Consider the following 15602-nt stretch of genomic DNA (forward strand, 5'->3'; position numbering starts at 1 on the left):
CGGCGCTAATAATCTCTTTTATCCCGTGTTAATGGCACGATGACAACGCTAACCTTCCATTTAAAATTGAAGCAAAGTTCAACCGCGGAAGATGGCCGCTGGATTTTCAATTCAGTCCCCGCACTCCATCTGAACGTTCCAATTGTGCTTCAAACTTTGATTCAAATGGTGTGGCCCGCTTCTTCGCATTTGACCCTTTCCTCATCATTCATGCTTTAAGCTGAACTGCCGAGACCCAGCGAAGGGATGTACAACTCATAGAGTGGAGACTACAATGGAAGTTCAAGTGCACCCTTGAAATATGACTGAAATATGCTTGAGCACTCATTTGAATTCAATGAACAACGTTGCAGAGGGTCTTTGTGCCTTGAATTTAATACGCTCGGCCACCGCACAAGCTCATGCGGTTGTTCCGGCGGCATTAATGGAAGCCGAGCTGGGGCATTGTTCGGTAAATATATTTCAAATTTTGCTACTTACGGGTCATTCGACTTTGGTATGAGTGTCCCCAACTCCTTAATCCTGTAGTTGATGTTGTATCTTCGCCTTCTTTCAACTGAGCCAAAGAAGAAGAAAATAAAAGAGCATTGTTGGCTACTGTGCTAAAGGCCAGATGTAACTCATTCTCAGATGACAAACTGTGGGAGTTGAAAGGCACCCGCAGACACTTACTCAAGTTATGGTTGTCTTTTTTCTGTCTCTCTTTGGCCATCACCCTTGTGTCGTGCTCTGTCAGAAAATAAATCAGAAAAGGGGAACGGATGGATTAGCAACGCACACCAATTTAGAAACTGAAAGACAACAAAACAACACAGAAGCTCCAGTCAGGAGATGAACAATCAAGTTGCTTGGAGGGAAGTGCAGTGCCGGGGTCAGAATGTGACCTTTCCAGGATTTAGCCGACAACACGGGCACAAGTTCGACGCTCTCACACGCACACGTACAGCACATGCACACACTGAGCACAGTTTATCCCCTCAAGCCATGTCTGGAGCTCATTGTGGAGTGAAAAAAAAAAAGTGGTGGCCACTTTTTAAACTCCTTAATTTATAATTAAGACAGTTAAGTAAATTCATGAATCTGTCCCGGAGAGGGACGAAAATGCCAGGGCATCCATATTTGCATTCACGTTCTTCCAAATTACATAATGAGGGTCCTGAGACTGGATTTCCCAATTTGCCTGTTGATTCAATCAAGAACATTTCAGCTCTGTGTAACAGTCCATTGTCCTCTCCGACCGTGCTCAAACGAAACGGATCGCAATTTACTTATTTGCCCACTAGGCAGTGAAGGATTCATCAGACATCCTCTCTGTTTCCTGAATCTGTTAGTAATTTTTGTCTGAAATGCACTGAAGGGCCCTTCATTTCTTTCTTTTTTTTTTTTTTTTTGGCCTAGTATGAGAAAATCAGTAACAAGCAAGATGGTTTGTAATCCATCAGAACTAGTGGCCACATTAGTTTATATTGTTTTCTGACAAGTTGCCACTTTTAGCTTTGACCAATTCCTAAACGAATGACTTTCACGTCAATATTGATTAATTTTAAAACCTGTTTGTTTGCTTAGTTATTTTGTCAAGACTACGGTTTGCGTTCAGACCTGTGTATTCCCTTTTTACAGTGAGCTTTGTGGAGCTAGATGTGGGACTCATTCCACCATTAGGGGCGTTCATACCTGGTTCACCCCCATAGACATCCAGCATGCCGCTACTGAGGGATACCTGGAGCGGAGAGACAGGGGACGGAAAAAGGAATAGTCCGTCAGCGGTGAGGCACATTTACATTTCAAGCAAAGGACTTTCACACTTTTAGCTAAAGTCGCCAAACAAATCGTTGTTTTTAGCTGCTGTGTGGCTTTGTTTCACAGTGACAGGACTGACACAAGAGGCAAGTGGAGTGATCACAGCCTTGTGGCTCCTCCACAAGGCTGTCAGCCCCCAGGCTTCTGGCTCTCTGGATCTCCCAGCAAGGAGCTGTGGTCCCGCGTCTGCCACAGCAGGTTAGGACAAACCCTCTGTGGTGCTCCTGACTGGTCGCCATGTTCAGGATGCATGACAAAGGATGAAAACATCTTAACAAGGATGTAACCTGGCTAGAAGAGCCTCAGTCCTGACCCCCAACCAAGACTCGCCTGCTGCCCAGTGCCTTAATGGGACATTTTCAAAACGCCTCTAGTTGAAAGCGCTTCTAGACACTGGTGTCCTCTGTGTTCAAAATAGCATCCCATTAGATGAAAAGGCTCGTTGGGTCAACTGCGTGAACAGAGGCAAAACTGTTTTCCTACAGTCCTTTCTCGTCTGGGAAAGCATGCATCACTTGTGCAATAATAACCTCTTTTCACAGAGAGGGGGCATGTCAAGATCTAGCGTGCTGGCACACATGTGTGTCTAATTCGCATTTGTGTATCTATGGGAAAATACGACAGAAGCCGCCGTGGAATCCAAGATGCGCACAGCCAATTCTACCCATGACACGTGTGTCAAATGTAACCACTAGACTGGTGAATGCGATAAGGCTGTGCGTCAAGATGAGATCCAGAGGGTGGGGGTGAGAGAAAAAAATGCCGACATTTCAGATTTCTACAGTCTGTTTGGGTTGCACACGTGCCTGTTTTTTTTTTTTCTCATCTGAGCCGGTGGGACAAGAGGAGGGGGTTAAACGTGCAAATCCAAAATGAAAGATTGCAACAATTCCCCAACCACTACAATTGTAATCACTTCAATCCCTCTCCCGTCTGCGTTCCTGAATGTGTTGACATGGCGAAACGATGTGATGCATCGCGCTGTATGACTAATTAGGATGAATTGATCCATTTAAGCATGGTATCATTTCTGAACAAGCCCATGGGGAGTACATGCATTAGCCCCATCCAATGGCTCAGTAACTCACTCCAACAAAAATCTCTCACTCTTCGGCTCTCTGTTGCGCTCCTGCACTTGTTTTGAAACCCACTGGTTTTTTTCCCATCCCTCCTCCTCCTCTTCCTCCTCTTCCTCCTCCGCTCATCAGACGCTCCCCCTCATTCCTTCCTTGTCACGGTTTCTCTTGTTTTACTCAGTGTCACTTTATGGCCAAAATGAGAATGTGGCCAACCATACTTGCTCCAAACAAACTTCTCCCTCTTCGTTGAGTCTTACAGTTTTTAAATTCCTCTCTCACCTGAAGACCAGCTAATGTTTTTTTTTTTAAACTTAATCTGCTTTTGTAAACTTCTTTAGTAATGTGACAAATGTTGTTAAGCCCTAGTGAACTTTGACTTCGCTCTGGACTTAAGCTGACCTCAGACTGAGTCAGGTCCTCTTTTTCCCAAGCTAGTCATGCCTAAAAGGTTTGGTAAAGAAAATCTCACATTCAGCCTCTGCAGGGAAACGTCATCTGTTCATTTTCTGTGGGTTTTGGTTTTTTTTTTACAAAAAGTGTGAGGACACAAACATTAAAGCAAGAGTTGATGGGAATCATACTTACATTACTTTGCATTAAGATGTTAGACTCCATGCAATCCAAGCCTCCATCATTGAAGCCGGATTCAAGACTAATTAGGTCATCAATAACTTCATCCATTGGAAACTAAAAGAAAACAGTAATTTCAGCGTACTTATGGACAAATGGATGTTTGCACCAGAATTGAAATCTTGTCCCAAGTGTTTTAACATCTCATCATTCAAACCAAAATAGACATGAAAGAGTGGGGGAAGAACTGTTGAGAGATTGATCCAGTAACAGACAAGTTCTCGCATCGCCGTGATCAGAGGTTGGTTATAGCCGGGCTGGCGAGGAAAAACATGCATCTGTTACCAAACTAGTTTCCTTCTTTGGACGGATTCTTTAATCAGAGCCTGCATGTCTGAAGTTATTGATGAGCACATCGGAGAGGGAAGAAGATCAATAATGGCATCACTTTGTTTAGATGATTAGTTGGAAGGAGCGTGCATAAAGATTCAAACTCGCAGTAGATATAAATTTGGTCATATAAACATCTGAAGTATGCTGCATATCAACTATCCGTCTCAACAAAGTCCCAGCCGTGATGTATTGCTCATAGTAAAAGACATTTTAAGAGTGATTATAGGCAATCTCTTTTAAGCAAACATAAATAAACAGGGAATACGTTTTTGAATGTAACACAGAGCGTTGGAATGAAAAATGTCAAGCCTGTTGTATAATGCACAAAGCATTTGACCCACAGGCCATGTGTATATCCTGGAGTCTGGTTTTTTTCATTCTTTTTCAGACGCCACAAGGCCCCATTTGGTGTTTTCTCAATTTCAGTTCCATATATTCATGATTCATTGTTCTTTCTTTTTTCTTTCCCCCTTTCTACTCACCTCGCTGTCATGACTGGCCATGGTGAGCAGGGTGACCGGGCTGTTGGGGTTGCTGCCGTCGCTGACGGCGGGCATGTGTCCGTTCCTCATGATGGGCACGGTCCCCAGCGGCTGGCTGGGAGCGTGTGGATGTGGCACCGCGTGGCCCGACCCGGCCGAGGAGGCCAGCTTGGAGCCCAGCGTCAGGTACTGCTTTACCGGCTGATTCGGGCTTTGGTGGAGGTGAAATTTTGAGCTCTCCAGGTGGCTCTGTACCTAGATTGGTGAAGGGACAAAAAAAAAAAAGAAAGATAAAAACAGGAGTTCAGTTAGTTGACGAGAAATTCCAAAATAAATTCTGAGATTGCGCATCGTTCATCATACGGCTGAAACAGGGCTGACTCAGACGATATGCACAGCTGTCTGTTTCACCGAGACCTTTTCTCACACAGTGAACGGATAGATTTTTTTTTCTGGCATTAGTCGCTCAAACACTAATAGTTGACAAACTCTAGATAGTAATATATTATGTAGATCATCGTTTAGTAAATACATAAGTCACGTTTATAATTTCGGAAAATCTCTTTGTGAGAATGGAGCTCATACTGAGACTGATTGTCAAATAACTTGTATATATAAAGCATGACGCTGATTCTTGACTAGTATTTGCCAATTAAATCCAACATATAAGCGGAGTCAACTGTAAAAACAAACAAGCAAACAAAAACAACTGCACAGTCCGGTTACTTCAAGAATACAGTTAAAACGATGAAAAGTAGGCAGCGTTTTTCTCAGTTCTTACGTTCGAAGCTCTGGTTGCATCCCGCATTGTGTAGTAACTGCAGTCACTTAAGTGTGGCATTCTCGGAAAGGCAGATAATCTTCAGATTGTTGTTTTTTTTTTCTGGTATAGCAGCAGGTCAACCTTAGGCATCCAGGTCTGTTGCTGCTGCTGCTGCTGCTATCCTGTTGCTCTGATGACTGCTCAGTGAGTGTTTGTCTCTTGCAGTCCCCTACCAGTGACTTTTAAAGGGCCCTAACTGAACTAATTAGGCCCAAAGCTGGGAGTAAGCCTTTATGTTGCGTAGCATGGTAATCACTTCAAACACAAAAACTGTCAGATCATCCAGGGTTTGATCACTGCAGGATATCTGCCTTTAACGTCTATCACTAATTTGCTTGGACCGCCCCTTTCTGTTTGGCCGACCAATAGGCCGCCCTCTCCCAAAGTCCTCTGCTGGCTGCTCCAGGGGTTGTGGCAGCACAATTGACCCTTGTTCCCCAGTGAGGGTTTTAAATAACTCCTCTAATGCCATTTTTAACCAAGCCTTTTCATTCATTCACTGGTTTCAATGAAAATAGTTAAGTATTGTCAGTTCCCCACTAAATAACTGCAGTAAAGTTATTTTGAGCTTTTTCTCATTGTAAAGTACAAGCTATTCTCAGAAAAGACAGCATCTCACCTAAATGCCCAACTTTCTTACTTGTCTGGTGCTCATAAAGGAGTCCACTGTTGTGACTCGCCTTATTAGTTTATGGCCTCCAGAGTATTTTGGGGAGCTCTTAGTACAAGAAATGTTTGGAGTGATTTTCGATTGTCACTCTGGTGGTTTACAGATTTTTCTCACTTTCCTCCTAAATGCCTTCTATTCAATGGTCAAATGCTCAAAAGAGCTCTTCTGAAGTGTTTTTTTCCCCTCACTAAGTGGAAGCTTTTTTTCTGTGACTGACCACAGATAATCAATTGGAACTGGAAGAAACTCTGCAGTCCGAGTGGAGCAGTGGATTCAGTTGACTCTCTGCAATGTTACTTAACGGACTGAGGAAGCGAAAACGTGACCGTAAAAATATCTGCCTCTCAAATGTTCTCATATTAAACGTGATGCAAATAGACCTGAGCAGGTGACAGGTGTCATTTTGTGAGAGTATGCAAGGCAAACCAAAAAATTAATTCAGTCAAACAGTGGCTTTTACAAGTTTTGCAATAATGCTGCATTCAAAAATGTTGGGAAAGCGGTTGTAAAACGCTGGACAATCGTAGAGACTTTTAGTTGTAGCAACCTTGCAATTGGTCCAAAACTCAGCATTTACATTCCTCATGTCAGCTAGACTAGCCGGCCTTATTCACCACTCATCCACCTAACTAAGAAGAGGCTCATCACAATACTCAACTTGTCAATCCTAACTGAGAGCGCTTATACAACTTCTCCAGGCCAAACAAGATGCCAGTTGTTCGCCAATCAACATTTTTTTTTTTTTTTTTTTTTCCACTGCAGATGGCAAGAAGGATGCCATGACTGCGACACACCACATCTGCTTTGTGTGACAGCAGATTGTCCTGGTTTCACTTCGGCCTTCTCACTACTGTAAATGCCGGAGACACGCTTGTTATCCACTTAAGGGAATCTGATTAGATTTGAGAGGTAATGGTGCTTCAGTCACCAAGGCCAAGCTCCACAATGGCTGCCCTGTGCATGTGTGAAGTGGACATGGTGAAGATTATCAGTGCTCGCCATACACATGGGACAGGAATGAGATAAGAATCGAATCCATCAAGGCTCCAGTTTGAGATCGTTGTGACTGTTTGGATGTTTCAATACATCGATTTCTTTTTTTTTCCCCTCCTTTTCAATACGACGACCAGCACCTGCTACTACACTTGAGCCTGTGTTTCACATTACTGGTAAGGGAGAGGTCACAGGGTCAATTTCTATTTATATACAGTTGCAGTCATTAGTGCTGGCGTGCAAACCTGTAGCGAAGCTGTGATGGCTCAGATGATTATTGAATTACTTTGGCTTCATGAATGTCATTTTTGTGACAAAGTTGTCAAACAAATGCATAAATCATGTATTTGTTCCCCTCAAAGGTCCCGTTACAGGATTGCAACGTGTCTTTTATCAGATTAGCTGCAGATTAAACCAGGCAAATAAATATGTCAGAACAAAACTCCATCCTGAGTTTAGACAGGATGTAGTTTACACACATAAACCATCTTTGTCATTCAATATCCCTTCACTTTTTTTAAAGGTAAAGTTCTAAATGAATCAGAAACAATAAACCAGCTCCAATCCAAATCATATTCAAGAAGTATGCATTCCAACCTGAGCTCACAGTTTCTTTCAAAACAAAGCAAACTCTGACACACAACCCGACTGTTATCACTTAAAGTCCAGTTTGATGTATTTCTTAAAGCATTATTTCTCCAGAACTTACTTGTGAGATACATGTAATCGTCATTTACCTTGCAGTCTCTAGTCCCACTGCAATCGTGCTCTAAAATCCCCATTGTAGCAGACACGCAGAGGTTTTCTTCTTAACAAAAAAGCCCTTCCCTAACCCAGTTTCAATCTTGCCCAAGTTCTCCTTTCACTTCAGAAAAATCCAACAACTTATGAAACACTGAGCGATGTTGACATTAGCTGGTTTTAGATATGATGGACAAAACCTCGGAAGAGAGTTTGGATTCGTTTCTGCAAAAAATGCTGAGTTTTTAACGGCACGTTGACACAGAATGCCGAGTTGCAATGTTTGATAATCGTTCATCTCGGATCTTTGGAGATAAGATGAAAGTGGAACAAAAAGCCTCCACAGTCATGCTTACTGTATTTCTTTTCGCTGAGACTGCTAACCAGTAAATAGCTGTAACCACACATTAGATTGTGAAATGTGTGGGAAGATAAGGCAGGGGTAGTGATCACAAAAAAAAATTGCATTCCACGGTGGCTTTTCATTTATTCTGGTTGCAAGTGCATGCCTTTTTTTTCCTTCTTTTTTTTTCTTAAGGGTGCAGTCTATCAAGCGTGCAACCATAGTTAGACACGCATATGCCTCTTCGCACCTGGTCCTTCACAGATTTCTGTGGCTTCGAGAGAAGTGGTTGCTCCTACCTGTAGAAGCTGGATCTCTGTCAGGGTGATCACTTTGACCACACAACAGCGGCTCATGGCTCTCCAGAGTGGCAGTCTCCCACCACAGGAGCCACAGAGTCTCACAGAAGAAGTGCAACTGTCACAGCCACGGCAATGTCTCACACCCAGACAGGGGGAGAAGAAGAGGAAGAAAAAGAGAGGTGCTGCAGCCTCCTTCCTGAGGTTTTTGCAGAAATATCAGAAAGGAAGGCATGACACATCAGCTTATTTTGGAGCCGCACGGGCCGTTTCCTGTGTGAGTGTTTTTGGTCAGGAAAAGGCCTGACAGCGGCAGAAATACAGATGGCAGTTAGGAGGCTCGGGAGTGTGCGTGTATCGGCGTAATAAGTTGACAGAATGTGAGTTCCTGCTTGTGGATCGCTGTGCTTTCCTGCCTGCAGAACATCCAGGCCAGCTCAGCACATTCTCCCAGGTTATCTTCATGACACCCACTTCCCCCTGGAAGGCTTTTCAGCCACCAAATCTACAGTCACACTTTCGACGCAGAAATCTCTGCAAGTGTGCAAATAGGCTACAGCAACACTTGTACACTCAGCTGAACTTGTCCGCCCGTCACTATCAGGCCAAAACAGCGGCCAGTACGGCCCTTCCCAGAAGGATAAGTCCCGGGCACAGCAAAATTGAAAGCCAACATTGAAAGTCCTCCTTGTTGAGTCAGACCTTTATCATGAAAGTAATAATCAATTCGATAAGTTAAAAAAAAAAAAAAAGTTCACAACGTCAAAGCAGTCAAAAATGTTTTTGTTTTGTTTTTCTGCAATGCTTTCACCATCAAAAGTTTTTACTTTCCAAAATATGGCTGTCTTCAAGCCCTGCATGTATAAAACTGCATTTCTACTATTACAAACCGACAGCATTGTTCAGCAGACTAACTCCAGGCTCCAACAATCTGACAAATCCTATTGTTGTTGACAAGGCATTACCATGACCTTCAAATGTTGTCTGTGTTGTCAGTTATTCTAGTCAACATTCATTCATTACTCTCAACATCACAGCATGCAGGTCCACATGTGGTCAGTGTGGCAGTATGGAGAGTAAAGAAGCTCAGACATGTCTGTTCCCCTGCAGGATCCTCCTGGTTGGTTGTGTTTATTAGACCTCCAATAGAAAGTGACTTCCACCTCAACTGGCTGCTTTGTATGTTAAAGAATTCAAGGTTCAGTATCTCCCAGATGGCCGAGCTCCTCGCTCTTATATTCGCTTGATTTCATGACTGTAGGTAAAGGTGAGGGTTTACAGCTCAAGATTCTCTCTTGATGCAATCTAATAAACGTTAGAATCATTCAGCAGCATTTAGAATAAAAGGAAATTCAATTCATCACAAGAGATGGAATCCCACTCTTGAATTTAAATCAAGCGCCAGGAAATGTTGTTTTAAAGGAAAACGGAACGCACGTTTCTGCGATAAGTGATTTAATAAGTGTGTGTGTGTGTGTGTGTGTGTGTGTGTGTGTGTGTGTGTGTGTGTGTGTGTGTGTGTGTGTGTGTCTGTGTGTGTGTGTGTGTGTGTGTGTGTGTGTGTGTGTGTGTGTGTGTGTGTGTGTGTGTGTGTGTGTGTGTGTGTGTGTGTGTGTGTGTGTGTGTGTGTGTGTGTGTGTGTTTTCTCTCTCCCTTCTCTGCAACTTCACCATTACCCCATGTGGATATTTGTCTACTTTCTTTGTTTATTTGATGTTCGCTGTGCGTACGCTCTTATCAGATCCACCCAAATTCCTGGCTGGCCATTTTTGGCTCATCTCGGGGCAAGCCACAAATGCTCACCTTTGTTAGTCCCCCTGCGTGGCATGTTTTAAACATCAGGGACTTCCTGTAAGACCTGGCCTGCTTCTGAGACAACACTTCAAAGTGCAGCTCCCACATCTGAGGACTGTTTTATCCTGCTAGAAAAGGAATGCATAATGGACACAGCACCACTGCACTTTTAATGATTCACATATGAATTAAATATTACAGCTATTTTAACTGGATTACACATGAAACTGTGTGCGGACTGTGTGTTACCGCGTGTGCTTGTTACCTTAATGAAATATTGAGTTTATGAAAATGCCTTACTTGGGCAGTGCTGTAAAAATAATTAAAATGTTCAGTTAATGTAAAGACACCCTGCTGTAAAGTGATATAAAGGCTACGAGTGGCACTTTAACTAAAACAATCTTGACTCTTCAATATTAAATCTATCTCTCAAAACAAGAGTCCAAGAGAGAATTACAATGTTCTGTATCATTACATATTTGTTCAGCACTGTGACCAGTTAAAACCCCAGTTCTGGTGGAAAACACAAAAACAGCCACTTGTTAAAGTGTCATAGTTGTTTAATTGTCCCATGTATAAATGTATGTGCTACTGTTTATTCTATTGTAATATAGCTGACTAACTAGATCTGCCTCACAGTTATACTTTGTAGATACAACAGAATTCTGCACACATATTTAATGAAGCAAAAAAGAGCTCTAAGGCTTCAGCGTCATTATGAAAACGTTCAGAGGTCTAGTCCGGCTGGGTCTTGGGGATTCCCTCTAAAAGTCCAAAAACATACATTTGAAACTAATTGGTGATTCAAATTTGTGTTTGTCATGTGATTGACGGTTTACCTCTGAAGTCATCCATAGTCAGCTGGAATCAACTCCAGCACCCTGCTACACTGAGTTACATTAACCAGCGTAGAAAATCAATGAATGAGTATATGGATAACACTATTGTATCTTTATCTGTATCTCTTCTTTCTCGCTCCTTTTTTTTTTTTTTTACATTTCACAGATAAACCATTTAACTTACTTTAAACACTTAAGAACAACACACTGGTGCAATGCAGCCTGCCTTCTCGTTCATGAGCAGATGTAATTACTCGAAATGGAATAACATGATTTTTGCTGCTAAATCAGTTAGCGTACATCTACATCTACGGGCGGTGAAAAGGAACCTGTTCACGGGAACACCTGGGAGGTTGTTGACCCTTCTGCATGCCTGCATACATGAACACACACTGCTTCTCTGAGATGCACTTATGCAACGCTGCTTCATACGTACTCTTCTCAATGTCTCATTGTGGGCTTGCATGTACAGTTTGCTACCTAAACGAATTAGTATGTCCAGTCTGGCACTAATTGTTTATACTGTAACCTCTGGCCTGTAGTACTGTCAGTCAAAGCAAGGTCCAATACATGAGGTATACTTTTGCAAACAAAATGCTAATTATATTAATCTTTCTAGAGTGTTCATGCTTTTTTTATGATTGGCCGGTATTCTTCAGAAAACACTGTGATGCCCTCATGTGCTGCATTATTACCCACTTTCATAATATCAAGCAATTTTCTTCCCCTTGTACATCCTCCATTATACTTGTTCTTTGTATTATTGTTTTTCCACAAGCCTTCATCCAACCTATAGTTGCTTTGGGCACAAGCATACATGCATATAGAGGCCCTCCAACCCAGAATGAAACTGAGGATACTCTCGGAACAAGTGCTAACTAATTCTTCTCTCGGTATTGACGAGATTAACAAAGTTTAATCACCTCTCATCGGAAATTCATCATACCAGTATGTGTATTTGTAGTGTTTAAGTGGGCGTGTATGATTCTGTCTTGCCAGTGCCATATTTAGTCCATTCTATAATTATTCTTCATTCTGTCATGGCGACCTTTCCAGCTTTATCCATGTCGCCTGATGATAAGTACTTTTTCAAAGTTTTGATCAACGCATGTTCAATACTAATAGGTGGAGCTTTGGTTTCTGCCCTTCCTTCCATCTACACCTTTCACTTCTCGCTACTAACATTGTTTTCAACCGCATTCTCCAGAGCAGCTTCAGACTGATGTAAGTTCATTCTAGACAAGTTGCAGCCAGAGTGAAACAAATCAATCAGTCAAACCTTCAGTGTACTTTGCCTTTTGCCGTCTTCTTTGTGGCACAGAGTAATGCTATTGACAAAAAAAAAAAAAAAGGAAAGGCGGGTAAACTGCTGTGTGTTGTTCTCAAAGCTCAGTCTCATTCTGGACCCTCACTGTCCGCTGAGCTCGAACAGGGCGGTCCGGTGTGCAGTGCTGCTTCACAGAATGATGTCAGAAAGCAGAACTTTTAATCTTTAATCTCACTTTGGCAGCGAGTGAAAGATGCCCCGGTGAGCTCCAACTATCACCGGTAAGAGGAAGTAAAATCACAGTTATGCACATGATGTAGTTCGAGGCGGGTCTTTTTATTTTAACTTCTCATTGTAGTCTAAAAACAACTTCTAACTGTGCTTCGGTTGGCTATGTCGCCGCGCCTGTTACTGGGAGCCCTCATGAAGCAATGTGGGTATAAGTAAGCGCAACTGAGGCGTTTGATCTGTTCACTCCACACAGTCTCCGACCTCCGCTCAGACTCTCTGTCCTCTGAACCACCTGTCTGTCTGTCAGCAGTACGGAAAGGAGGACGAGCTGGGAATGGCGTCTATGCCGGTCTGACTGACATCAGATATTCACAAGTTTTTATGTCGGCTGAGCAGAAATCCGAAGGGTTTTTTGTTATGTTTTTTTTTTTCTAAGAATCATTTCTTACGGATTTGTGTAGAAACACCTGAAAGTGAAACATGTCTGAACTGTCATTACAGTAGTGTTAACATTTACAAGCTACAGATAGCAAAAGATATAAAGAGCTGTTGTTTGGTATAACATAAGTCGAGATAGTCGAGGAGCACATAAATCCGATTTAACATCCACATTTGTTTTAAAAGAAAAAATCAAAAGTATTCATTCAAATGTTGAACTTGACCTTGAAAACCAATGCGAGCTCATATCTGTGTATCTTACGTAAACAGCTCCATAATGTAGTCCAACGTTTTATCAAATCACGACTATTAAACAATTCAGATGAGCTTCTGGAAAGACTTGTTCCCAGTGTCACATATCAAATAAGATATATAATATCATTGAGGCGATGTCCCACTTGGAAACAGAGAGTACTAAGAAGAGTCAATCATGGGAATCTGTATTACAAAACCAGAATATTCTGGGAAACCTATTGGAGAAAAGCCTTTGTCAAAGGTTTTTAATCTTGTAATAGGTAAGCTAAAACCGACTGACCCATTTGTTATGGAAACATTTGACAACGTGACGTAAATGTGATATTAGACTTCTGTGACTGCTCATGTCGGAATACATCAACCATATTTAACATGGGAAAAACTCAACTTCATTATATTGCATTAGATAACCAGGATCCCCAGTAGCTGGTTCATACTTTCTTGTGAAGTGCACGCCTGTCAGCTGTTTCACAGAGATGCTGCTGTGTTGAAACACATCGTCATTATGCCTGACAGTAACATTGAGTGACCACTGACATTAGCTGAATTGTTTCCCCTTTATTTCTCTTCACGTTTTAAGTTTTAAGAACAAGCTGTGTCTGCTGCCGTTCCCTTTACGACTCACCATCGTTTTCCTTTTTGTCTACCGTGTAGGAAGTTCACACGTAAGCACGTAGTTAGTCAAACACGCTTCACGATGCATGCAACGGCTTGATGTGAGTCCATTATGTAGATGTACTTTGCAATGGTTGGCAGTCGGGTCCTGACACACTTGTGTAGGCCGCAGGCCTTTCTTGCTTTGTAGTTGTCAACATGTCAAAAAGAAAATAATAGTTTTAGGAGCTGCACTACAGTGTAGTGGTTAGTCCACTCACTTCACAGCGAGCCATCTCTGGCTTGAGGCCTTTCTGTGTGGGCTGTGCATGTCCTCCCCATGTTGTATGTGAGTTTTCTCGCGATACTTCACTTTCCTACTATGGTTCTCAACATGTCTTTGAGTTAAAATGGTTGTTTTAATCTGTCCATAGGTATGAAATGAGTGTTTGGGTGTTATTGTTAAAGGTATAGTGTAGCAGTTCCTGTTTTACTTCCACTCTGTCTGGGGATGCAAAGAATCTAATTGCAGTTTTTATATTTCCTTGAAAAATCAAAAAAGCAAAGATTCTCTTACAAAAATACAAAGATCAATAGGGATTCGCCAGAAGTGAGATCTTTGCCTGAAAGATCAAAATGTGGCATGTTTGGGTGCAGCCCTGAGGACCTTTGAAGTCTAACATGGCATCAAAAAGAAAATCCCACTGTCCCCCGCCAAAATAGAGTGCATTTGTAGGGCTAAATTTGCAGTCCACTTTTCAAAAGCTTTTTGGTAGACATATATTGATTAGTCAACCCTCCACCCCCAGTCCTTAACTTGATTGTGGGAAATTAAATAATGCAATAGCTGTTTAATGAGAACTAAGCAGAAAATTAAATCAATTTTGACCTTACCCGAACTGATAATATATGGTTTGTGCTGCAGACAAAGGGCTGTTTGTTTGCTCTGTCTAGCTATCTTTGTGTCCCTGCCGTTTGAACGAATAAGCTGCTGTGATGGAGGGAGGAGTACCAGTGCGTTTCTTCCCAGCAAGGCAGGAAGAAGAATAAAAAGGAAGTGCAAGCAGCGTGCAGATACTGATCTGCCTTTACTTCACATCACCACCCATCAAGCTTAATATCCTCATTCCCATAAAGACTTGGAATCTCTGCAGGCCAATAACGTGAGAAACTCCGACACGATATTCACAACTTTTCACTTCATGCATTCAGCCCGAATATGTGCAGAGAGGATACAGACATCCCTTTTTTTTCTCTCCCCTATTTTAAATGAAATCATTATTATTTTTACTTCCTAAATCTACTTTCCTCCCTGTTTGATTGGGTTACTCCCCCAGCTGCCCTCTCACATCACTCCAGTTGCTAGTCTGGGGTAAATTGAGTAATTAGCTTTGCCTGAGTTCAATTTCTATTCCCCATCATTTAGGTACTGCCAGGTCCAAGCGTGTCACAGAGTCACTGCCAACCTTTCTTTTGTAGACAACAATGCACCTCCTTCACTGCACATGTCAGCCTTTTATCAAATAAGGATTACCGAAAGCTAAAAGTTCACCAACTTTTGACTTGAATGACTTGAACCTTTTTCATCCATCCGTCCATCTTCTTTCCTGCTTATCCAGTTCAGGGTCGTGGGGTGCTGGATCCGATCCCAGCGTACCGTGGGTGAGGGGAGGACACACCCTGTGTGCATGCATGTGCGTATTCTGACATTTCACTTATTGGAGGTATACTTTGTGTGTTTTGTGTTCTTTTTGTTAAGCACTCTATCTCACATTAAGAAAAGCGCCGTGTTGTTGGGGGACACGTTTTAAAACACACAGAAAAAGTTAACTTCTGCAGAATAGCGCATGATTAACGGTCTTAGAAATTAAATAAGAGCTGTAACGCAATGGGAAACCTTAACATTTTTGTATTTTTCCATTTTAATGTTATCACGACCATGCTAATGCGTCTCTTTTAAAGGGTTTTTACCACTTATTTTCAGAACAGGA

At 42.1% G+C, this 15602-nt stretch overlaps 2 protein-coding genes across 2 annotated transcripts in view; one reads left to right on the top strand and one right to left on the bottom strand.

The window, feature by feature from the left end:
• The window catches only part of mdfic (MyoD family inhibitor domain containing), a 201379-nt gene that overhangs the window by 176221 nt on the left and 9556 nt on the right, over nt 1-15602 (top strand). The window lies entirely within an intron of this gene.
• tfec (transcription factor EC) overlaps nt 1-15602 on the bottom strand; it is a gene marked incomplete at both ends in the record, with an annotated part of 32433 nt that overhangs the window by 2265 nt on the left and 14566 nt on the right. The window contains 5 exons of the mRNA XM_080518378.1: nt 481-556; nt 673-729; nt 1600-1720; nt 3465-3566; nt 4325-4579. Coding sequence (XP_080374504.1) covers nt 481-556; nt 673-729; nt 1600-1720; nt 3465-3566; nt 4325-4579 — 611 coding nt within the window. The remainder of the gene's footprint in view (nt 1-480; nt 557-672; nt 730-1599; nt 1721-3464; nt 3567-4324; nt 4580-15602) is intronic.

The sequence above is a fragment of the Blennius ocellaris genome (assembly GCF_963422515.1).
Source record: "Blennius ocellaris genome assembly, chromosome: 22".
Lineage (NCBI taxonomy): Eukaryota > Metazoa > Chordata > Actinopteri > Blenniiformes > Blenniidae > Blennius > Blennius ocellaris.